Source organism: Salvelinus namaycush, chromosome 3 (genome assembly GCF_016432855.1).
Source record: "Salvelinus namaycush isolate Seneca chromosome 3, SaNama_1.0, whole genome shotgun sequence".
Taxonomy (NCBI): Eukaryota; Metazoa; Chordata; class Actinopteri; order Salmoniformes; family Salmonidae; genus Salvelinus; species Salvelinus namaycush.
The window spans coordinates 13,802,622-13,829,430 of NC_052309.1; the positions used below are offsets into that span (position 1 = coordinate 13,802,622).

The window sequence follows — 26,809 nt, forward strand, 5'->3', positions numbered from 1 at the left end:
GACTTAAGGACAACAAAGTCAGGGTATTGGAGTGGCCATCACAAAGCCCTGACCTAAATCCTATATAAAATGTGTGGGCAGAACTGAAAAAGCGTGTGCGAGCAAGGAGGCCTACAAACCTGACTCAGTTACACCAGCTCTGTCAGGAGGAATGGGCCAAAATTCACCCAACTTATTATGGGAAGCTTGTGGAAGGCTACCCGAAATGATTCACCCAAGTTAAACAATTTAAAGGCAATGCTACCAAATACTAATTGAGTGTATGTAAACTTCTGACCCACTGCGAATGTGTGAAAAAAATAAAAGCTGAAATAAATCATTCTCTCTACTATTTTTCTGACATTTCACATTCTTAAAATAAAGTGGTGAAGGGAATTTTTACTAGGATTAAATGTCAGGAATTGTGAAAAACTGAGTTTAAATGTATTTGGCTAAGGTGTATGTAAACTTCCGACTTCAACTGTATGACACTGTCACTGTTTTCAGTCCTGTTCTGGACAATATACAGTATCAAGATGTGAACAGTGATCCATATCAACATTATCTTAAAAAATCAGTACAGGAAGATCGAGTGACGGGTAATAACTAAGACCTGCCCATACTGGTGTCCTTGAGAGACCATTAGGACCACTGCTACAGCGGGGCCTCTCCTCGTCCTATCCACCTGCCCCTCAGTGTCCATGCTTTGGTCTTTAGGGTGGACTATCAGGCAGGTCTGTGGCACTGCTCTCCAGCTCAGTGAAGCTCACCATCGGAGGGACAGTGGGCCGGGACACAGGCAACCATTTGTACTGGAGGTCCTGCGAGTAGGGGCTCAGGTCCCAATCATAGTGCTGGAGCAGGTACCCACACGCTGCCTGAAACACAAATGTCCTTCTGGTGGCAATAGAGATGTACCATAAGACACAACACAGTATGTCCCTTTAAAACACAACATATTAGGCTACATGTACAATAGAGATGTCTCTTTAAGACACAACACATTAGGCTACATGTACAATAGAGATGTCTCTAAGACACAACACATTAGGCTACATGTACAATAGAGATGTCTCTTTAAGACACAACACATTAGGCTACATGTACAATAGAGATGTCTCTTTAAGACACAACACATTAGGCTACATGTACAATAGAGATGTCTCTTTAAGACACAACACATTAGGCTACATGTACAATAGAGATGTCTCTAAGACACAACACATTAGGCTACATGTACAATAGAGATGTCTCTTTAAGACACAACACATTAGGCTACATGTACAATAGAGATGTCTCTTTAAGACACAACACATTAGGCTACATGTACAATAGAGATGTCTCTTTAAGACACAACACATTAGGCTACATGTACAATAGAGATGTCTCTTTAAGACACAACACATTAGGCTACATGTACAATAGAGATGTCTCTTTAAGACACAACACATTAGGCTACATGTACAATAGAGATGTCTCTTTAAGACACAACACATTAGGCTACATGTACAATAGAGATGTCTCTTTAAGACACAACACATTAGGCTACATGTACAATAGAGATGTCTCTTTAAGACACAACACATTAGGCTACATGTACAATAGAGATGTCTCTTTAAGACACAACACATTAGGCTACATGTACAATAGAGATGTCTCTTTAAGACACAACACATTAGGCTACATGTACAATAGAGATGTCTCTTTAAGACACAACACATTAGGCTACATGTACAATAGAGATGTCTCTAAGACACAACACATTAGGCTACATGTACAATAGAGATGTCTCTTTAAGACACAACACATTAGGCTACATGTACAATAGAGATGTCCCTTTAATACACAACACATTAGGCTACATGTACAATAGAGATGTCTCTTTAAGACACAACACATTAGGCTACATGTACAATAGAGATGTCTCTTTAAGACACAACACATTATGTCCCTTTAAGACAACACATTAGGCTACATGTACAATAGAGATGTCTCTTTAAGACACAACACATTAGGCTACATGTACAATAGAGATGTCTCTTTAAGACACAACACATTATGTCCCTTTAAGACAACACATTAGGCTACATGTACAATAGAGATGTCTCTTTAAGACACAACACATTAGGCTACATGTACAATAGAGATGTCTCTTTAAGACACAACACATTAGGCTACATGTACAATAGAGATGTCCCTTTAATACACAACACATTAGGCTACATGTACAATAGAGATGTCTCTTTAAGACACAACACATTAGGCTACATGTACAATAGAGATGTCCCTTTAAGACACAACACATTAGGCTACATGTACAATAGAGATGTCTCTTTAAGACACAACACATTAGGCTACATGTACAATAGAGATGTCCCTTTAAGACACAACACATTAGGCTACATGTACAATAGAGATGTCCCTTTAATACACAACACATTATGTCCCTTTAAGACAACACATTAGGCTACATGTACAATAGAGATGTCTCTTTAAGACACAACACATTAGGCTACATGTACAATAGAGATGTCTCTTTAAGACACAACACATTAGGCTACATGTACAATAGAGATGTCCCTTTAAGACACAACACATTAGGCTACATGTACAATAGAGATGTCTCTTTAAGACACAACACATTAGGCTACATGTACAATAGAGATGTCCCTTTAAGACACAACACATTAGGCTACATGTACAATAGAGATGTCCCTTTAATACACAACACATTATGTCCCTTTAAGACAACACATTAGGCTACATGTACAATAGAGATGTCTCTTTAAGACACAACACATTAGGCTACATGTACAATAGAGATGTCTCTTTAAGACACAACACATTAGGCTACATGTACAATAGAGATGTCTCTTTAAGACAACACATTAGGCTACATGAACAATCACTCTGGCCAATCTGGCTAATGAGCGCCAAATAACAGCACTGCTTGTGTCGTAGTGTCTTGTTCATCCACTGCAGAGTGGCCTTTTGGCAGGATCTCTGAAGTGACCAGTTTGATGCTAAGAGTACATGAGTGACAGATCGTCCTTGCCTCTCCTCTCTCTCCCGAGAGAGTGCCTTTGCCAGAGGCGGTAAGGGGAAATGGGTAGGGGGGAGGGGAGGGAAGGGAAGGGGGGAAGATGACTCACAGCTTCTGACCTACATCCCACTGCTCTCCAGAGTCTCCTCTCTGGTCTCTGGTCACACCCATCCCATGCACTAGCCTGGCCAAGACAGAGACAGCCAGCCACCTCTCTAGTGATTGTGCCTCAGTAATGACCACACTCCTCAGTTGGGATGGGCCAGGTAATAAATCACAAGGATAAGGACAGAGCATGTTCAGGACAGATTCCATCAGGCTATTATTCCAATGCATGTGATTTAAAAAGCTTAAAGAAATGTTGCTGCATGACACTAATTTAGTGTCACACTAACATGACACTAACCCCATGTATCTTCTTGTAATATATCCCTTCATGCTTAAAGGGAAATATATGATTGGCTTTACTTAGATATAATATATATCAACCCTTAGAGCATATCCATGACTCTCACATCTTGTCACCTCTCATACCACTCTTATACAGTAGTAGTGTTGTTGGTTTTGCTGTAGAGAGAACCCACTGGGCACAGACAGCAGTTCAAAACATGTCACCATCTCACTGGATTTAGATTAAAAGTTGGGTGAAAAAAATACAAAATTCACTTAGGTTGATGACCATTTGCAAATCCAATCAGTTTTCCACGTTGATTCAACGTCATCACATATCATTTTTTGTTGTTGAAATGACGTGGAAACGACGCTGATTCAACCCGCTTTGGCCCAGTGTGAAAACCCTGCTGATGTGTGTGTAGGTGTGGAGGCTGCCATGTGTAAAGGAGGATGACAAATGGACTGTCCCCTCAGGGGTGGCCTGGGTTTGGGGGACTGGCCACGCTGGATTTCACTAAGCCAAACAGTGATGCCTCATCTCTTCCATGACATGAAACCGCCCTGTCACCCCCCGCTCCTCAGAATGGGTATGTCTGGGTGCAATGTTACCGTCACTGCCCACTGCAGCTTGTTAGCAGCCTTGACATGACAAGACAGTATATCACTTCTTTATAATGCAATATCACCTAGGATTTGAACCTAAGCGTTGTGAATCTGTCTCAAGTACCACAATGGACACTTATAGGGCCTATACAGTATATACCATCAAAACCTGTTACTGGGTGTCTGTACACAACGGGGAGGAATTGCATTCTAGTCAACATATGAGAGTAATGTGTTATTACTTTTACAAAACATCAACATTGCTTTTATCGCTTGAGAATTTGACCTGAGCTAGGTAAAGTGGCTGTTTTGATACAACAGACTCAGTACAGCTCATCCTCTCAAACCACTCTGTCTGTTGCCATGGTAACTGTCTCAACGATATGCTTTCTGCTCTGGCTCTGTCATCAAATATCAGTTACTCAGAGAGACACAATATCTCATATATGAGTTTGAGACCAATACAGTATTTTCCCTATATACCTACCTCCACCATAATTAAGCAATGACACAATGGATTGCATTCCATTCCTACAAACAAAACACCTAAGCCAGCTAATCAGTTCTTATAGCAGCCATATGGCCGCCTTTGTCAGTCAGCACATCTGTATGCAGCGTAAGTATAGTTCAGCATCAACTCTCCCATGATAAGATGATCAGGGTTGAGTCATCCCTCACAACAGCCTTGTTCGTCCGCATGCACTAAATCATTGAACAGGAGAAGGGAGGGTGATTATTTTCTCCTAGGAAAAAAAAGATGTATGGAAGTTGATGACATCCGTAAGCACACACCAGCTCCTCCTGTTACAATGCTGTGTCTTTGGAGTCTGTAACTACTGCATAGTTCTGTACATCTGCAATTCCCAGGGTGAATGATGGGCTGGATGAAGTACTGTGGTGGTACCTACCGTCTATTTGACTGACAGTATCTGGTTTTATTGGATAAAAAGCAATAGAGAGTGAGTCATACTCCCTGCTGAGTGGATGGTAATCTCCCAGATCCTTGTCTATCAGTGGGCATTAGAGAGCTCAGTACAGACACTCAGTTCAGTACGTCAGAGGAAGCAGGCTGATCTGTGGCACTTCCAAATGGCACCTTATTCCCTATATAGTGCACTACTTTTGAGCAGAGCCCTATGGGCGTCACTACGGTGTCCCTATGGGCCCTGGTCAAAAGTAGAACGTTAAAAAGGGAATACGGTGCCATTTGGGACACAGCCAGGGTAGTAGGAACCCAGCCTCCCTCACCGCCCCGCAGAGGTCTGATATGATCTGTCGACCAGGCCAGGGTAGTAGGAACCCAGCCTCCCTCACCGCCCCGCAGAGGTCTGATATGATCTGTCAACCAGGCCAGGGTAGTAGGAACCCAGCCTCCCTCACGGCCCCGCAGAGGTCTGATATGATCTGTCGACCAGGCCAGGGTAGTAGGAACCCAGCCTCCCTCACAGCACCGCAGAGGTCTGATATGATCTGTCGACCAGGCCAGGGTAGTAGGAACCCAGCCTCCCTCATGCCCCACAGGGGTCTGATGTGATCTGTCGACCAGGCCAGGCCAGGCCAGGAGGACGTAGTGTGGTGTGTATGTGGGGGTTTAAGCAGCTGCTGTTGTTAAAACAATTGTTGCTGTGTTGGTTTTCAGAGTGTAATTACTGGACATCATGTGTCACCACCACCGGCCGACCCTGACTGCGAACAGCAAACATGGGACATCAATATCCCTGTCAACAGGGCCTGTCTCACATCTCTCTGTGCCATAGACAGATAAGCAGAGCGAGCTCTGGTGATCAGATGCAATGACTCCTGCCTCCTGCCCATCTAAGCCACCGCATATATACTACCAGTACACAACCATACCCACCACATTATCATAGACACCGGCAACAGGAAGTGGATCCCCTCCCACCTTACTGTCATTATGGCCGCAGCACACCTGTCCTCTTTCTCACCTGCCTCCCACTGAGTGTTCCGGGTCTGGACAGACAGTGCCTGTAACCCAAATGGCACCCTATTCTATTTGTAGTGCACTACTTTTGACCAGGGCCTCTGGTCAAAAGTAGAACACTATATAGGGAATAGGGTGCCATTTGGGAAGCACACAGACAGTCTCAGTCAGCGGTTGCTAGCCTGGTAATGACGCCACAGAGGGCCGTGCACAGCTGGCCTTTTCTTACAAGCAGCCAATAGAACATCCACAGCAACACTTACCACAGTAACAACATTACCCCTTTAGCCAAGAGGAATCCCTACTGAACATCCCTGTCCCTGTCTCCTGAGGGGTGCTTTACTTGCTGGAGAAACTGACTGTAGACTTCAGGCACTGCAGACAGACCATTCCTATCTAAATGGTCAGTAATGTAGGACTTTTTTTATAAAAAAATGTACATAGACCTTATAGTATTTAAATTTAAAGGACATTGGTAGTGTCATGTTAAATCCATTAAAAAAAAGATCAACGATAACTTTGGCGGGGAAAAATAAAATAAGAGTGATGAGAGGAGAGAAAAGTGATTAGAGTAGAAAGATTAGGGAGGAGAGGGAAGAGATGAGAGAGGAGAGGAAAGGAAAGGAAAGGAAAGGAGAGGAGTCACCTTGAGAAAGACGTTGTTCAGCTGGACTCCGATGCAGTTCCTGGGGCCGTTGCCTAGGCTGCAGAGAAGGTGCTCCTGTCCTGCGTTTCTAAGACAGACAACAAAGCACAGCATAACCAATCATTACATAACAGTCTTCTCTTCCCACTCGGTTTCATTTCTCTGTCCTCATATGACTAGAGCTGAGACCTCGGGGTGCTGTGGTTTGTAGCTGTCACGTCCTGCCACGGTGCAGAGATGTGGGGTGACGACCCTGGTGATTAAGTCAGCAGCATCAGGGAGCCAACAGAACAGACAATGCTATCACTACCTTTAGGACTATGCAAGTAGAGACTGCCTACCATGGAGTTCTATGTAAAGCAGTGCTATATATTCATATCATACACAACAATAATTTGTACCTATTCACAAATCCATATAATTGACATCATGTTATGTTGTCATAGTACAGTATATGTCCATATACAGGTGCAGGATATTAATTTGAGCCAGTTTGCTACAGCAAGAAAATAATCCTGCAGCAACAGGACATTTTAATTGTTATGTGGATTATAATTCATTTACAATTTTGTAGGGGTAGATACATTTTTTGCAAGGGAAAATTAAGTCTGAAATTACAAACTTCAGAAGCCTTTTTAAACCTCAAATACACTATACGTTTAAAATGTCCTGCATTGCAGGAAAGTTCTCCTCTAACAGGGTGATCAATTTAAGATCCTACATCTGTAGCAGTTGGACTGACAGCAGGAACTTACTTACTCGTCTCTGCACCACACACATTAACTAACATGTTTTTGATATAATTCTCTTTCTCCACTCGCATTACAGGAAGGAATTAAGTGGAGTGAGAGAGAGAAGAAACATATTGGCTTGCTCTGAGACAGGACTGTGGACTAATGCACTAAGTGGACAGAGATGAAGTGCAAGTTCTGAGTGGCTGGCTTCCAGAATCATGCAGAGCTGTGTTTCCGACCAGATCATCGGATCCTGCGGTCAGTTTCAACAATGTTATTCTAATGTGTGAAATGGTTTTCCATCCCCCTTGTTGTACTTCCTGGGAGTAATGCAACTGTGATAATGTAAAGCATTTTGAACAAACATACTTGCAACAGAGAGTAGGGAAATATATATAGTATGTTTATGTAAGTATTTTCTACACTCAACCTGACATAAAGGCACCCAATAAATAAGTGTTGCCTCCCCCTCTCTATCACTGTTTACCAGTGAGTATGCAGTCAGTCACTATGACGCAGGGAGGGGGTCCAACACTCTGCTATGAGTCACACCTGCAGATGACTGACATATCAATCACCTCAGGGGTCAAGCATATCACAGTATCCAGAAAGCAATATAGAAGAGGTTGAAAACAGCCCACACAAACAATAACAATGTATAAAACCGTCATTGTTCAATCAGAATGTCGGGCAGAATGACTACTGTTTAGAGTGTCTGACTCTTTAGAATTGTTCAAAATGTCTGCATGTTCAGTTACAGTAGAATGTCTGATTGTGTACATGCGTTTAGATCAGTATGTTTATCGTCGTTATTAAGGTCAGAGTAAAAAAGATGCTTCCGGAGGAGGACCTGCACACTGCATGTGGCGTACAGGCACATAATGTGATTCCTGCACCTGGTGATCAAGCCTCGTTACATAACGGTGACCAATGTTCAAAGCCACAGTAATATCAGACATGCACATTTCCTAAATTAAACAATGTCATGATTAATACATATCTGTAGCAGTGACCCGCTCTGTGACTCACTGTGTGCTCAGAGAGGAAGGGCAGCTTTTGAGTCCTCTGAGCTCAATGTTGAAATTGGTTTATTCATATGGTATATGGTGTCCCCATCTGAATAACTTGCTGATTACGATGACATGATGAATAAAAAAATAGATAAATGCACAATATTCTTTGTTAAACTATATATTGTCATTTCTAATCAAATCAAGTTGGTCACGTACATACACACACACACACATACATATATACATATATATATATATATATATATATATATATATATATATATATATATATATATATATATATATACATACATATACACAGTACCAGTCAAAAGTTTGGACATACCTACTCATTCAACGTTTTTTCTTTATTTGGACTATTTTTTACATTGTAGAATAATAGTGAAGACATCAAAACTATGAAATAATACATATGGAATCATGTAGTAACCAACAAAAGTGTTAAACAAATCAAAATATATTTTATATTTGAGATTCTTCAAAGTAGCCAACCTTTGCCTTGATGACAGCTTTGCACACTTTTGGCATTCTCTCAACCAGCTTCACCTGGTATATATAACAGTTTGTATAGACAGTATGGACAGTAAATTAATAGAAAAGGTGTATACAGCAGCAGTTATATAGGATTCTTGACTAGACTACTGTAAATACGAAGTGATAAAATATTATCTAACTAAATTCAAAAATCAAATCAAATCAAATCAAATCAAATTTGCCACATGTGCCGAATACAACAAGTGTAGACTTTACCATGAAATGCTTACTTACAAGCCCTTAACCAACAGCACAGTTCAAGACGAACTGCACTGTTGGGGTTCAGGGCAGGGTAATGGGCGGAGGCTGGCTAGTGGTGACTATTTAACAGTCTGATGGCCTTGTGATAGAATCTGTTTTTTAGTCTCTTGGTCCCAGCTTTGATGCACCTGTACTGTCTCCGCTTTCTTGATGGTAGCGGGGTGAACAGGCCGTGGCTCGAGTAGCTGAGGTCCTTGATGAGCTTCTTGGACTTCATGTGACAGCGGGTGCTGTAGATGTCCTGGAGGCTGTTGGGCTGACCGCACCACCTTCTGGAGAGCCCTGCGGTTGCAGGCGTTGCAATTGCCTTACCAGTTGGTGATACAGCCCGACAGGATGTGCTCAATGGTGCATCTGTAGAAGTTTGTGAGGGACTTAGGGACTAAACTGAATTTCTTCAGCCTCCTGAGGTTGAAGAGGCGCTGTTGCGCCACTTCACTGTTGTGTCGTCAGCAAATTTGATGATTGAGTTGAAGACGTACATGACCAAGCAGTCATCGGTGAACAGGGAGTACAGCAGTGGGCTGATTAAGCATCCTTGTGGGGCCCCCGTGTTGAGGATTAGCGTGGCGGGAGTGTTATTGCCTACCTTCACCACCTGGGGTTGGCCAGTCAGGAAGTCCAGGACCCAGTTGCACAGGGCGGGGTTCAGATCCAGGGCCCCGAGCTTAGTGATGAGCTTGGAGGGCAGTATTGTGTTGAACGTCATATCAAATGTTGTAAATATCATATTAAGAATACACAATGAATCACACCGCCCATGTATCTTATTTTTTGGGAAGTTTGATGCTTCTGATGTAACTCAATAGATTAAAGCAACATTGTAAAGAGCAATCATTTTCAAATACGAAATACATAATATTTTAAGATCATTTTTATTTCTATTTCCATGTGAAACGGTGGATGAGAGTACATAAGATTTCTCTCAAGCATGAAGGAAATTGCACTGACATTCGACATGAATCTGACATGAATGGGCTCATATTGAATGTCAAGGGTTTAGTGTTTTAGGGTTCCACACTTCTCTCTTCCTGCACAGCACACATTATCAATGACTAGCCAGGTGTGAATGAGCTGCAGCAGGACATCTCATTGTCATCCTTCTTCAGGCCAATGCATTGTCACACTTGGGCAAGTATCCCCACTCAGACTTGTCCAGTCTCTACATCCCTCTGTATGGAATCACAGCCAACATTTCCACAGCTGCAAGTTATATCTCTTTCCACAGGATTTAGTGGAAATGACCAGAAATTATAATTGATGACTCGAGTGAGATTTGAGCACACTGCCTGCCTGCTGAGATCAGGGTTGTGGTCCATGCATAACATCTCATAACAGGACTGGACAGTCATTAGTGCTGCTTAGACAGCTGATCCAGCCTTAGAGCTGACTGAAACCCAGCACACTGCTTTCTCCATCTGATGTCCACTGAGGAGACAGAGACAGTCAGAAGAGACAGGGACATTCAGAAGAGACAGGGACTAAGAGAGGAGAGAAGAAAAAGGGGAGAGACGAGAAAGCAGAATATAGAAAGAGGAGAAGAACCCAATGATGGGAAGAGAGCAATGGATACCATTAAAAAGAGGTGGGGCATTACTCTTCCTTCTGCATTAATTGAGCACGACGAGGCCAAGAAGAGGAGTGCGACAACAACCAGGACAAGAGGGAGGGAACCCCAGCCTGGATTAAAGGTGTAAAGGCAGGGCCGGCTCGAGGCATAAGCAACCTCAGCGGTTGCTTAGGGCCCCAGAAATCAGTCAAAAATCTAATCAAAATACATTTTATTGGTCACATGGTTAGCAGACGTTAATGCGAGTGTAGCGAAATGCTTGTGCTTCTAGTTCCGACAGTGCAGTAATATCTAACAAGTGATCTAACAAGTTCACACACGACTACCTTATACACATAAATGTAAAGGAATGAATAAGAATATGTACATAGAAATATATGGATGAGCCATGGCCGTGCAGCATAGGCAAGATGCAGTAGATGGTATAGAATACAGTATATACATATGAGTTGAGTAATGTAGGATATGTAGACATTATTAAAGTGGCGTTATTTAAAGTGATACCTTTATTAAATCCATTTATTAAATTGATTAAAGTGGCAAGAGATTTAAGTCTGTATGTTGGCAGCAGCCACTCGATGTTAGTGATGGCCTGATGGCTCTGATGGCCTTGAGATAGAAGCTGTTTTTCAGTCTCTCGGTCCCAGTTTGATGCACCTGTACTGACCTCGCCTTCTGGATGATAACGGGGTGAACAGGCAGTGGCTTGGGTGGTTGTTGTCCTTGATGATCTTTTTGGCCTTCCTGTGACATTGGGTGCTGTAGGTGTCCTGGAGGGCAGGTAGTTTGCCTCCGATGATGCTTTGTGCAGACCGCACTACCCTCTGGAGAGCCTTGCGGTTGTGGGAGAAGCAGTTGCCATACCAGGCGGTGATGGACCATTTCAGTTTGTCCGTGATGTGTACGCCGAGGAACTTAAAATTTTCCACCTTCTCCACTACTGTCCCGTCGATGTGGATGGGGGGATGCTCCCTCTGCTGTTTCCTGAAGTCCACGATCATCTCCTTTGTTTTGTTGACGTTGAGTAGGAGGTTATTTTCTTGACACCAGACTCCGAGGGCCCTCACCTCCTCCCTGTAGGCCGTCTCATCATAGTTGGTAATTAAGCCTACCACTGGAGTGTCGTCTGCAAACTTGATGATTGAGTTGGAGGCATGCATTGCCACGCAGTCATGGGTGAACAGGGAGTACAGGAGAGGGCTGAGAACGCACCCTTGTGGGGCCCCAGTGTTGAGGATCAGTGGGGTGGAGATTTTGTTTCCTACACCTGGGGGCGGCCCGTCAGAAAGTCCAGGACCCAGTTGCACAGAGCGTGGTCGAGACCCAGGGTCTCGAGCTTAATGACGAGTTTGTAGGGTACTATGGTGTTAAATGCTGAGCTGTAGTCAATGAACAGCGTTGGATAGACCTGAGCCCGGGCGTTTCCTCTGTTTAAGTTTCTGTCTATAGGCTGGGAGCAACAAAATGGAGTCATGGTCAGATTTGCCGAAGGGAGGGCGGGGGAGGGCTTTGTATGCATCGCGGAAGTTAGAGTAGCAATGGTCCAGAATGCTACCAGCTCGTGTCGCGCATTTGATATGCTGATAGAATTTAAGAAGCCTTGTTCTCAGATTAGCTTTGTTAAAACCCCCAGCTTCAATAAATGCAGCTCAGGATGTGTTGTTTCCAGTTTACATAGAGTCCAGTGAAGTTCTTTCAGGGCCGTCGAGGTATCTGCTTGGGGGGGGGGGGGGGGGGGGTATACACGGCTGTGACTCTTGGTAGCTTCTCTTGGTAGCTAATGCGGTAGGCATTTGATTGTAAGGAATTCTAGGTCAGGTGAACCAAAAGGACTTAAGTTCCTGTATGTTGTTATGATCACACCATGAGTCGTTAATCATAAGGCATACACCCCCGCCCTTCTTCTTACCAGAGAGTTGTTTGTTTGTCGGCGCGATGCGTGAAGAAACCAGGTGGCTGTACCGACTCTGACAACATATCCCGAGTGAGCCATGTTTCCATGAAACAGAGAATGTTAAAATCTCTGATGTCTCTCTGGAAGGCAACTCGTGCCCTAATTTCGTCCACCTTGTTGTCTAGAGATTGGACATCGTCGAGTAATATGCTTGGAAGCGGTGGATGGTGTGCTCGCCTTCTAAGTCTGACCAGTAGGCCGCTCCATCTGCCTCTCCTGCGGCGAACGCGTTGTTTTGGGTCGGCCTCTGGGATTAGATCCAATGTCCAGGGTGGAGGTCCGAACAAAGGATCCGCTTCGGGGAAGTTGTATTCCTGGTTGGAATGTTGGTCAGTTGACGTCGCTTTTATATCCAATAGTTCTTTCCGACTGTATGTAATAACACTTGAGATTTTCTGGGCTAACAATGTAAGAAATAATACATTAAAAAAATTAATTACTACTTAGTTTCCTAAGGACCTGAAGCGAGGCGACCATCTCTGTCGGCACCATCACATACATTTCGGGGTCTCAACTTATTGCTGAGAGTTACAATAGTTGAATACACAAGGTGCGAGCGCATCAGCAGTTTTCTCTTGTTTTGTCAGTCACTGACAGTCACTCAATTAACGTCAGCTAACAATTTTTAGATTGGTAACTTAGTCTAGCCAGTTATCTAAACTTGTAGTAATCATGGACAAATACTGACAGGGCACGCCTCTACCCAGACGCCAGGACCTTGGTAAGTTAGTCTAGCCAGTTATCATGGACGAATACCAACAGGGCACTCCTTTACCCAGGCGCCCTGACCTCCATGGGGCCCCCATTGATTATGTTAGTCACTCTCACTCATATATCATATTAACATGGCATAAGTCATTGCAAAATGTGTAGAATTGCAGGAAATTTGCTTTAAAACTGCAAATATTTCTCTACACCACATGGCAAAATAGGAAGAATTGCATGAAATGTTCTATCAAATGTTCTCTTCACCTATGGCAAAATGTGTAGAAGTGCAGAAAACTAACTTTAAAACGTACATTTTTCTCTCCGCAGTCAATAGGGGGGCCACTTAAACATTTTACCAGCTTGGTGGTGGTGGGGCAATCTTGCTTAGGGCCCACAAAAGGCTACAGACGTCCCTGTGTAAAGGGTTATTGTACTCTTTATGCTGATGAAAAACACTACAGTCTCAGAGGTTTTATGCAGATGAAGAGGGTCTAAGAAGGATGTTGGTCCTCAAAGAGCGAGCGGATTGATTTGAAGAGGCAGTTTATAAAGGAGAGGAGGAGAGGGTCTGACGGCCTCCCAAATGACGCACAAGTGCACTACTTTTGACCAGGCACGATATTCGGAATAGTGTGTCCTTTGGGACAGTCTCTGAAATATTCATCACGCAGAGCGAAACAGAAGCTTGGCTTGTGGCCAGCGTATTGACTGACTTGATCCTGTGTCTCTTCCCCAAATCTTAAGGGTATTACTTTCTAGGAAGGGAACCCAACTCAGGGGTCATTAGTCTGTGTGATGATGAGTCCCTGTGTCTCTGTGTCCTTCACCTCACCGCAGAAAGAGCAGCTGTAGAGAAGAGAGGAGCCTCATCCATCCCCCTTCTGTAGCTAAGGCAGGGGGGCAGAGGGATGCTCTGCTCTGACTCACTTCTGAATCATCCTCCTCCCCAGGGCTTCATACAAGAGAGAAGCATCCCTCTCTCTCAACTCACAAACACAAACTTGGACGCTAACACACACACAGAGACACACAGTTTTCACACAAACACACAAGTGCACACACACAGACACATACCAATGGACATTGCATGGATGCAAATGGATGTATCGATAAAGAGACATGCAATAAATATGAAGACTTCATTCATAAGGCTAATACAACATAAGAATGGAGGCACAGCCATATGCATAGGGGAATCCCCATTGGTACAGACACAGTCAGGTTACCAGTTGCCATGGCAACATGTATCTACTGCGTGTTGAGAGAGAGAGAGACACACTCACATTTGATATGGATATGGTACAAATCTGACATGATAAAGGAAAACAATTCACCGTTTTAAGATAATTTACAATAACCTATAGCCACTACAATACATTAATATTGATTGAAGGCAGATATCCCCTTCGGAGAGTGACGATTAAATATATTTAATTATATGAATAAATGACAGAAGCCTTATGTAGCCATTATCACATCCCATATCCATTAACCTCTGTTTCATCATAATTCGAGTGCACCTTGAGAAATGACATAATCACTATTATTGAGGGACTTAAGGGTGGAGTCTGGACCTAAAGCGCTACAATAACGATCAACAGGAGCATTAAAGCATTTAACCTACAAATCTAGCACAGTATGAATTTCAGTGGATTTTCCTTATTATGTGGAGTGAGCTGGTGTCACAGGAGGGCTCGTAAATCGAATTCATGACTTCATGACTCATTCAGAGAATAATAAAGCAGTGGGCTAAACCAGCAGGACCTGCCATCAGCCTCTCTCTTTACCTGGTTCTGATCAGGACCTCCTGCCTACTGAGAACTGCCAATGAGTAAGAGCCATACAAATAATTCATATCAGGGAGGAGTAGTGTTTTCTTCCTTTAAATGCATGGTAACAAGACTATTCATTTCCATTAATTATCTTGTGATGTGGGAGATTTTATAGACTATAGCTTAAATAACCTTTGGAATGGTGACAAGTTTATCCTTGTTTGTTTTTACTCCCTTACAATGGCGCCACAGTCAATGTGTATGTACTGAGCTATCAGTGAAACAGAAGCTGTCTTTGAGTATCTTAGTGAAATAAAAACCCAGACATACGTCTGAGACTAACCTAAACCACCTGATGTCTTGATGTGGCCTCCTTCAACAATGGCTGTAATGGATGTATCCAAATGTCTTCAGGCTGATATCTATTTTTTGGTCAGAGTTTCAGTTACACTGGGGCTGTCTGCTGAAGACAAACTAAGCTTACTGCCCTGCCCAACACACATACACACACACATGCACACAGCTGCACACAACATCTGTTGCACAGCTGCACTGAAACCACAGCAAAAGCAGCCAAAAGGACCATCCTGTCTCGTCCGAGGAGGGAATTATTATTATTATTATTATTTATTAAATGACAGAGTAGCAGACACAGCAGGTACCCTCCGTTACCAGAGATCAACATCCTGTCTAGATGGAGAGATGGAATCTATGGGGCTCTAATAATGCTGGATGTCTGGCAAAACAAGAATAGTCAAGTAAAAGTAAAACGAACACATAAATAGGTTGTTTATTAGCTTGCTTCTATTCTTGGAGAGGTGCTAGAGAGAGCAGTACTAAGCAGTTTCTGCATTGTTGATAACCCCCTCTCTCCCACACTGTCCTCCCTACAACTGTCACATCCCAGTCTGCCAGTCCTGATAATGGTGCCGTGCTACAGTGAAAAATGGGAACTAGATGGTCATTTTCCATTAATACAAATTATGTGACTTGCTTCAGCTCTTTGAAAGTATTTATGTGGCAGTGGATAGGATAGCCTGAACATGTGAAAGTTGGTTTGGTGTCTCTATCTTGAACGGTACAAGAGTTACTGTTGATGGGTTCAAAGTTGGTTTGGTGTCTCTATCTTGAACGGTACAAGAGTTACTGTTGATGGGTTCAAAGTTGGTTTGGTGTCTCTATCTTGAACGGTACAAGAGTTACTGTTGATGGGTTCAAAGTTGGTTTGGTGTCTCCAGCTTAAACAGTTCATTAGTTACTGTTGGTATTACTGGTATTTGGTATTACTTTGAATTATGGGTTAGATATTGTTGTAATAAACTACAGTTGTTGCATGTGAAAACTGAAAGAAGAAAGACATAGGACAAGAAAATGGGAATAAAATGTAGGATCATGTGGACGACACTCTTAGGAAAGCAAAGCAACTCTGAATCATTCATGCTGTGGGTTTCAGATAAATAGATGTGTGATTTACTTTTGTAAAACGTTCAGTGTAAATTAAGTTTAATTTGAATTGAATGATGATGTAATGATTGGAAAGTTTTAGGCTATTATTTGGGGAGAGAAATATAATGGTGCATCTAGTGATGACAGCGCTTTAAAATGATTTTTGTGGTAGTTGAAGAACTACTGATAGCTAGCTTTAGTCCTATCTAATAAATAAACTATTTAGGCTAACATCTAATGCACATTGACATGTAATGCACATTGCCATCTAATGCACATTCAAATGTCATAAATCAACACTGCAGAGCTCTCCCTGTCCTCTGCCGTGCCTTGATTGTATTACTGCTGATTATATCTGTAAATGTGCATGTACACCCTGGCCCATCTACTGTTGCTAGCCCAAATTCTGAATTGTGCTCTGATATCTGCTTCACTGATTTCTGCTCTCGTAAAAGCCCAGGTTTTCTGCACGTTAACACTAAAAGGTTATTACCTAAAAATGATAAATTGAAAGTGTGGGTTCACAGCTCCAATCCAGATGTGTTGGTCATTACTGAGATATGGTTAAGGAAGAGTGCTTTGAATACTGATGTTAACCTTTCTGGTTATAACCTTTTTCAGCAAAACAGATCTTTCAAAGGTGGGGGAGTGGTAATCTTTACCAAGGATCACCTTCAGTGCTCGGTTGTCTCCACCAAGTCTGTCCCCAAACAATTTGATTTGCTGTTTTTAAGCATTATACTTTCAAATAGCTCTTTGTTGACTGTTATCGTCCTCCATCAGCACCGACTTGTAACCTACCTGCCCTAAGCTCTCTCCTGGCCCCTTACACTAAGTCTGAATTTGTCCTGCTAGGTGACCTAAACTGGGACATGCTTAAACCACCTGACCAAGTCCTAAAGCAATGGGACTCCCTAAATCTTTCTCAGATTATTACCAATCTCACAAGGTATGACTCCAAACACCCGAAAAGGCTACTGTCCTCGATGTTATCCTCACAAATAATCCTGGTAGGTGTCAGTCTGGTGTTTTCTGTAATGACCTTAGTGATCACTGTTTTACAGCCTGTGTTCATAATGGCTGCTCAGTGAAACGACCTGTCCTGATTTGTCATAGATGCTTGCTAAAAAACTTCAATGAGCAAGCCTTCCTTCATGACCTGGCCTCTGTAATTGTTATAGAGTCAGCTTGATCCCCTCTGTTGAATACGCTTGGACCTTCTTTTTCTATATTTTCAATGGTATTGTTAACAAACACGCCCCCATAAAGAAAAAGAGAATTAAAAACAGGTTCAGCCCCAAGTCCGATCGTGATCTTGCAGAGTTAAGAACTGCATTTGGCGAAAGGCTCGGCACACACATACTCAGGCTGACTGGCTCTCGTTCAGGCAAATGATAAATAAGTGCACTCAGTCTATCCGGAAGGCCAAAGTTAGTTACTTTAAGGAGCAGTTGTCTCTTTGTGGGTCTAACCCCAAGAAGTTCTGGAAAACAGTTAAAGACCTGGAGAATAAACCCTCCTCCTCACAGCTGCTCATGTCCATTAATGTTGATGATGTGGTTGTTACTGACAAGAAGCACATGGCTGAGCTCTTTAAATCACCACTTCAATAAGTCAGGATTCCTATTTGACTCAGCCATGCTTCCTTGCCCGTCCAACATTTCCTCATCGGGGCGGCAGGGTAGCCTAGTGTTTAGAGCGTTGGACTAGTAACCGAAAGGTTGCAAGTTCAAATCCCCGAGCTGACAAGGTACAAATCTGTCGTTCTGCCCCTGAACAGGCAGTTAACCCACTGTTCCTAGGCCGTCATTGAAAATACACATTTTTTCTTAACTGACTTGCCTAGTTAAATAAAGGTAAAATTTTAAAATTTAAAAAATCTCCCACCCCTTCTAATGCGACTAGCCCTGATGCTCCTCCCTCTTTTTCCCCTGCCCCGCTACAATGTTTCTCCCTGCAGGCGGTCACTGAGTCCGAGGTGCTAAAGGAGCTCCTTAAACTTGACCCCAAAAAACATCTGGGTCAGATGGTTTAGACCCTTTCTTTAATGTTGCTGCCCCTATCATCGCCAAGCCTATCTCTGACCGTTTTAAGCTTGGAAGGCAGCCACCGTGAATCCTTTATTTAAAGGGGGAGATCAAGTTGATCCTAACTGTTATAGGCCTATTTCTATTTTGCCCTGTTTATCAAAAGTGTTGGAAAAACTTGTCAATAATCAACTGACTGGCTTTCTTCATGTCTATAGTATTCTCTCTGGTATGCAATCTGGTTAACGCTCGGGTTATGGATGTGTCACTGCAACCTTAAAGGTCCTCAATGATGTCACCATTGCCCTTGATTCTATGCAATGTTATGCTGCTATTTTTATTGACTTGGCCAAAGCTTTTGATACAGTATACCATTCCATACTTGTGGGACAGCTAAGGAGTATTGGTGTCATTGGCCTGGTTTGCTAACTACCTCTCTCAAAGAGTGCAGTGTATAAAGTCAGAACATCTGCTGTCTCAGCCATTGCCTCTCACCAAGGGAGTACCCCAAGGCTCGATCCTAGGCCCCACGCTCTTCTCAATTTACATCAACAACATAGCTCAGGCAGTAGGAAGCTCTCTCATCCATTTATATGCAGATGATACAGTCTTATACTCAGCTGGCCCCTCCCCAGATTTTGTGTTAAAATGCTCTACAACAAAGCTTTCTTAGTGGCGAACAAGCTTTCTCTGCCCTTAACCTCATTCTGAACACCTCCTAAACAAAGGTCATGTGGTTTGATAAGAATTATGACCCTCTCCCCACAGGTGTGATTACTACCTCTGAGGGTTTAGAGCTTGAGGTAGTCACCTCATACAAATACTTGGGAGTATGGCTATACGGTACACTGTCCTTCTCTCCGCACATATCAAAGCTGCAGGCTAAAGTTAAATCTACACTTGGCTTCCTCTATCGTAATCACTCCTCTTTCACCCCAGCTGCCAAACTAACCCTGATTCAGATGACCATTCTACCCAGGGTAGATTACGGAGACGTAATTTATAGATCGGCAGGTAAGGCTGCTCTCGAGCGGCTAGATGTTCTTTACCATTTTCCATCCGATTTGCCACCAATGCTCCTTATAGGACACATCTCTGCACTCTATACTCCTCTGTAAACTGGTCATTTCTGTATACCCGTCGCAAGACACACTGGTTGATGCTTATTTATAAAACCCTCTTAGGCCTCACTCCCCCCTATCTGAGATATCTACTGCAGCCCTCATCCTCCACATACAACATCCGTTCTGCCAGTCACATTCTGATAAAGGTCCCCAAAGCACACACATCCCTGGGTCGCTCCTCTTTTCAGTTTGCTGCAGCTAGCGACTTGAACGAGCTGCAACAAACACTCAAACTGGACAGTTTTATCTCAATCTCTTCATTCAAAGACTATATCATGGACAGTCTTACTGACAGGTGTGGCTGCTTTGTGTGATGTATTGTTGTCTCTACCTTCTTGCCCTTTGTGCTGTTGTCTGTGCCCAATAATGTTTGTGTCATGTTTTGTGCTGCTAACATGTGCTGCTGCCATGTTGTGTTGCTACCATGCTGTTGTCATGTTGTGTTGCTACCATGCTGTTGTCATGTTGTGTTGCTACCATGCTGTGTTGTCATGTGTTGCTGCCATGGTCTCTCTTCATATAGTGTTGTGTTGTCTCTCTTGTCGTTATGTGTGTTTTGTCCTATATTTTTATTTAATTTTTAATCCTAGTCCCCATCCCCGCAGGAGGCCTTTTGGTAGGCCGTCATTGTAAATAAGAATTTGTTCTTAACTGACTTGCCTAGTTAAACAAAGGTTGAATAACAAATAAATACAATAAAAAATGATAACTGAAAAGTACATTTCTGAATAAAATGTGGTGTGCTTGTTTTAAAATATGCATGGTTTTGAAACAAGTTATAGTTGTAGTAGTGTCTGCAGTACTAATGTTGGTGACTGGTTATAGTTGAAAAAGTAGGTAGTTGAAAAGATTAATTGAAGGATAGGATAGCCTGAACAAGTTGGTTTGGTGTCTCTAGATGTTCAAGAGTTACAATTATTGTTGGTGGGTATTATATGCTAATTTAGGCACATTTAAGTAGTTATAATTTATAGTGCAGACCAGAGCTAGACCAGAGCTAGTGCAGACCAGAGCTAGCTAGCTACGCCCAGGACCAGAGCTGGACCCGATCTAGTGCAGACCAGAGCAGTAGTTGTGGTCATTAGTTCTGATCAGTAGTTGTGTAGTGTTGGTCAGTAGTTGTGGTCAGTACATCTGTGGTTCAGTAGTTGTGTGGTTAGTAGTTGTGTGGTTGTGGTCAGTAGTGGTCAGTAGTTTTAGTAAGTAGTAGTTGTGGTCAGTAGTTGTGGTCAGTAGTGGTCAGTAGTTTTGGTAAGTAGTAGTTGTGGTCAGTAGTTGTGGACAGTAGTTGTGTGGTTGTGGTCAGTAGTTGATTGATTGATTGATTGATTGGTTATGCGGTTACTAAAACAGCTGTATCGTTAGATTGGTAATAGATATTTTTGTTTCCGACTTCAGATTTGAATAGCAAAGAAGGGCTACAAGATGTCATACCCTCTAACATTTTGTCTAAGTTGTTGGCAAAGTGGTCATAAGTTGCATTGTTGAATTTACAGTGAATGGAATGTACTACAGGCGAGGGAGATATGAGTCAATATAATAAAAAGAGCAACACTGAGCTTAAACTGCCTAGATGAGTGAGTCTCTAGACTAGTCTAACTCACATTTTCCATCCTGCTGCCATAGAGCATGATGCTCATGGATAATCACCAGAGCAGTGTGTCAAAACTCTCTCTTGCTGTTCACTTTCCTTACCGGCAGATGGGGCTTTATTTTCCCTGGGGGGGGTCGACCACTACCCATCCCCATCCCTCTCTCCTCTCACTGAGCACTGCTACCCCCCATCCCCTGCCATCCTCAGGCCTCTCTCCTCTCACTGAGCACTGCTACCCCCCATCCCCTGCCATCATCAGGCCTCTCTCCTCTCACTGAGCTCTGCTACCCCCCATGCCCTGCCATCCTCAGGCCTCTCTCCTCTCACTGAGCACTGCTACCCCCCATCCCCTGCCATCCTCAGGCCTCTCTCCTCTCACTGAGCACTGCTACCCCCCATCCCCTGCCATCCTCAGGCCTCTCTCCTCTCACTGAGCACTGCGACCCCACATCCCCTGCCATCCTCAGGCTTCTCTCCTCTCACTGAGCACTGCTACCCCACATCCCCTGCCATCCTCAGGCCTCTCTCCTCTCACTGAGCACTGCTACCCCCCATCCCCTGCCATCCTCAGGCCTCTCTCCTCTCACTGAGCTCTGCTACCCCCCCATCCCCTGCCATCCTCAGGCCTCTCTCCTCTCACTGAGCACTGCTACCCCCCATCCCCTGCCATCCTCAGGCCTCTCTCCTCTCACTGAGCACTGCTACCCCCCATCCCCTGCCATCCTCAGGCCTCTCTCCTCTCACTGAGCACTGCTACCCCCCATCCCATGCCATCCTCAGGCCTCTCTCACTGAGCACTGCTACCCCCAATCCCCTGCCATCCTCAGGCCTCTCTCCTCTCACTGAGCACTGCTACCTCCCATCCCCTGCCATCCTCAGGCCTCTCTCCTCTCACTGAGCACTGCTACCCCCCATCCCCTGCCATCCTCAGGCCTCTCTCCTCTCACTGAGCACTGCTACCCCCCATCCCCTGCCATCCTCAGGCCTCGCTCCTCTCACTGAGCTCTGCTACCCCCCCACCCCCCAGTAGTCTGAAGCCCCACCCTCAGCAGAGGCCGTCACAGCTGGTGAGACAGGAACAGGAAATGAACCACCACTCACTGTGAACTCATACACGGCGGACAAGCCAGGTCCCACCATGGAACATGCCCTGCAGCAGTGGGCAGCATATGTGTGCATCCAAATGACAATTAGGCCAGTTCGATTCACTGTCTCCACCTTTCTAACCGTCTTACTATTTTTCTCTCTCTCAGTGACCCCCCCTCATCATCAGAGCACCTACCCTGAACATTGTTTATTGATTCATCAGTCATGGTATGAATTTCACACATTGTTATAATGCGCTTATCAGACATTATCACAGTCTTACCACAGAATTTCACTAACACTATAACTGTATGACTCATTTTGTCTCTTGCCAGATCTTTGGGCGCTTAGCATTGACAGCCTTAGCAACAGTATCTCTGATACTCAGTTGTTCTCATGATCAGCCTCTCCCATAGAATAGAGATAAAGATACATTAATATCTATGGGATTTATCTATTTCTATGGTAAATCCTTCAGGACAATATGAGCTCACAATATAAAAGTTCCTCCTTTAGAACCACAGGCAACACCAGATGATAACTCCATTGAATAGATTAATCATCAGCATAATTAAAATGTTAATCTCGAGCTCATCATCCAATAATGGCAAAAATATAAAATCCTTATATTACATGGGCTATATTCTAAAGGTATTAGACAAAATAGAGTACATTTGTGGATATGTTATTGGAAATTTGAGAGTATGTGAGAGTTGTCCTGAGACCTTTATAATTGGCTGTTTTTCCAGCCTGGACTCCATGATGCACTCAGAGGACACACTCTCTAATGATTCAAGAGAACTCATGAACACTGGAGTAAAGAGTTCAACCTAATGTATACACACACAAACACACACAGAAAGCTTCAAAGCAAAAGAAAGCAAGTAAGTAAGAAAGAGAGGGAGGACGAGAGAATACATAACATGTTCTCAGCACAGAGGGTGTTATTTTTAAACCGGAGCCCAGGTGTCTGTGAAGTGAGCTGGAGAATGCAAGGGGTCACCCAGGTCACGGTAAAGGAAAGAGGGAGAATAATACTAAAATAAAACCCTGCAGAGAGAGAGAAAGCTGGTAGACAAAAAAAAGCTGAGAGAGAAAAAGAGAGAGAAGGAAAGAGAGAGAAAGAGACAATACTGAGAAAACTGCTTAACTCCAGCTGCAGCCTGGCTACCTGCATGGACAGAGGCACACACACAGAGACAGGACAAGGTCAGAACAAAACACTCCTTTTGTTTTGGTAAACTGTTTAACCCTGAGGCACAGCTGTGTGCTCAGACAGAAGATCTTAGTATAGGTGGAGGTTGGCCTGTTTGAGCAGAGAAGTGAACAATGCTACTGTAAAAGCAAAAAGAGAAGGGTTTCTGTGTAAAGTCCTCACCTTCCACTCCACCTCTCTGGCAGGAAGTCCTCTGGCTGGTGGAACACTTCCGGGTCGCGGTGGATGGCGTGGCTGATGTACATGGCAGCGTAACCCTTGGGAATGTGGAAGCCTCCCAGAGTAGTGTCCTTTGGAGTGAATAAAACAGTAGGAGACTGGTATTGAGTTGTGAGGGCAGTCATTTGACAATAACTCAACGTGGTATAAATACTATAGTACTTTAGTGTTTTTGCAGACTTGACTGTAGTATTCACTGTAGGGTTTTTGCAGACTTCTGCAAATTGAGATATGGGGGAGGGGAATGGTCAGGGTACAGTTGAAGTCGGAAGTTTACATACACCCTAGCCAAATACATTTAAACTCAGTTTTTAACAATTCCTGACATTTAATCTGAGTAAATATTCCTTGTTTTAGCTCAGTTAGGATCACCACTTTATTTTAAGAATGTGAAATGTCAGAATAATAGTAGAGAGAATGATTTATTTCAGATTTTATTTATTTCATCACATTCCCAGTGGGTCAGAAGTTTACATACACTCAATTAGTATTTGGTAGCATTACCTTTAAATTGTTTAACTTGGGTTAAACATTTCTGGTTGCCTTCCACAAGCTTCCCACAATAAGTTAGGTTAACATTGGCCCATTCCTCCTGACAGAGCTGGTGTAACTGAGTCAGGTTTGTGGGCCTCCTTGCTTGCACACGCTTTTTCAGTTCTGCCCACAAATTTTCTATAGGATTTAGGTCAGGGCTTTGTGATGGCCACTCCAATACCTTGACTTTGTTGTCCTTAAGCCATTTTGCCACAACTTTGGAAGTATGCTTGGGGTCATTGTCCATTTGGAAGACCCATTTGCGACCAAGCTTTAACTTCCTGACTGATGTCTTGAGATGTTGTTTCAATATATCCACATAATTTTCATCCCTCATGATGCCATCTATTTTGTGAAGTGCACCAGTCCCTCCTGCAGCAAAGCACCCCCACAACATGATGCTGCCACCCCTGTGCTTCACAGTTGGGATGGTGTTCTTCAGCTTGAAAGCCTCCCCTTTTTTCCTCCAAACATAATGATGGTTATTATTGCCAAACAGTCCTATTTTTGTTTCATCAGACCAGAGGACATTTCTCCAAAAAGTACGATCTTTGTCCCCATGTGCAGTTGCAAACCGTAGTCTGGCTTTTTATGGCGGTTTTGGAGCAGTGGCTTCTTCCTTGCTGAGCGGCCTTTCAGGTTATGTCGATATACTGTAGGACTCGTTTTACTGTGGATATAGATACTTTTGTACCTGTTTCCTCCAGCATCTTCACAAGGTCCTTTGCTGTTGTTCTGGGATTGATTTGCACTTTTCGCACCAAAGTACGTTCATCTCTAGGAGACAGAACGCGTCTCCTTCCTGAGCAGTATGACAGCTGCGTGGTCCCATGCTGTTTATACTTGCGTACTATTGTTTGTACAGATGAACGTGGTACCTTCAGGGGTTTAGAAATTGCTCCCAAGGATGAACCAGACTTGTGGAGGTCTACAATTTCTTTTCTGAGGTCTTGGCTGATTTTTTGGGATTTTCCCATGATGTCAAGCAAAGAGGCACTGAGTTTGAAGGTAGGCCTTGAAATATATCCACAGGTACACCTCCAATTGACTCAAATGATGTCAATTAGCCTATCAGAAGCTTCTAAAGCCATGACATAATTTTCCGGAATTTTCCAAGCTGTTTAAATGCTCAGTCAACTTAGTGTATTTAAACTTCTGACCCACTGCAATTGTGATACAGCGAAATATAAGTGAAATAATCTGTCTGTAAACAATTGTAGGAAAAATGACTTGTGTCATGCACAAAGTAAATGTCCTAACCGACTTGCCAAAACTATAGTTTGTTAACAAGACATTTGTGGAGTTGTTGGAAAAGTTTTATTGACTCCAACCTAAGTGTATGTAAACTTCCGACTTCAACTATATATGCAAATGAAATACTGTAGTGTTAACTATAGTACAAAAAGTGTAGTGTTTCTGCTGATTGTAGTGTTTTTGCGAACATTACACAGTGTTATTTTTGCGGATAATACTGTAGTATTTACCATAGCATTTTACAGTATACTACAACAGTCTATAATAAGTACTACACATGATCAAGGGATACTACAGTCTGTAGTATAGTATTCTACATTATAAACTGGGTAGTTAGAGCCCTGAATGCTGATTGGCTGACAGCCATATACCACGGGTATGACAAAACATTTATTTTTACTGCTCTAATTATGTTGATAACCAGTTTATAATAGCGGCACCTCGGGGGTGCGATGCGTCGTGCCTAAGAACAGCCCTTAGCCATGGTATATTGGCCATATACCACACCCCCTCATGGCGTATTGCTTAAGTATACTGCAGTTTACTACAGAATACGGAAGTATTTTTTCATGTGGGAATGATTGATTTTCCTAGAAATCCTAGAGTCACATACAGTGCTGCTATGAACATGGAAGAAACAACCTGAGGTTTGTAATTATAGAAACATACATTTTGTATATAATTAGTAATCACTATTTACTTACTGAATATTTTTAGACTGGCAAAAAAACGTAGAGAGAGAATCCAGAGGAATAATTAATTCTTCATCTGTTCTCTCCCCCTCTCGCTCTGTTTGTTAAGGCATTAACTCAATTAGAGGCAGTGGGGTGTTTGTTAAGGCATTAACTCAATTAGAGGCAGTGTCGTGTTTTTTAAGGCATTAACTCAATTAGAGGAACTGGGGTGTTTTCTTACGGCTGAGATCCCGTTAACGGGATCGATATGACAACAGCCAGTGAAAGTGCAGGGCGCCAAATTCAAACAACAGAAATCTCATAATTTAAATTCCTCAAACATACAAGTATTTTACACCATTTTAAAGATAAACTTGTCGTTAATCCCACCACAGTGTCCGATTTCAAAAAGGCTTTACGACGAAAGCACACCATCTGATTATGTTAGGTCAGTACCTAGTC

The 26,809-nt window shown here is 43.1% G+C and overlaps 1 protein-coding gene across 2 annotated transcripts in view; it reads right to left on the minus strand.

The window, feature by feature from the left end:
• Window positions 1-376: 376 nt before the first annotated feature.
• LOC120044987 (beta-amyrin 28-monooxygenase-like) overlaps window positions 377-26,809 on the minus strand; it is a 41,135-nt gene continuing 14,702 nt past the window's right edge. Inside the window, exons 9-11 of one of the 2 annotated variants that reach the window (XM_038989777.1) lie at window positions 23,829-23,956; window positions 6,607-6,694; window positions 377-857 (exon numbers count right to left, since the gene is read on the minus strand). In XM_038989777.1, coding sequence (XP_038845705.1) covers window positions 693-857; window positions 6,607-6,694; window positions 23,829-23,956 — 381 coding nt within the window. In that variant the 3' untranslated portion in view covers window positions 377-692. Of the gene's footprint in view, window positions 877-6,606; window positions 6,695-23,828; window positions 23,957-26,809 lie in introns of both variants that reach the window. The other variant, XM_038989778.1, reaches the window with a different exon arrangement.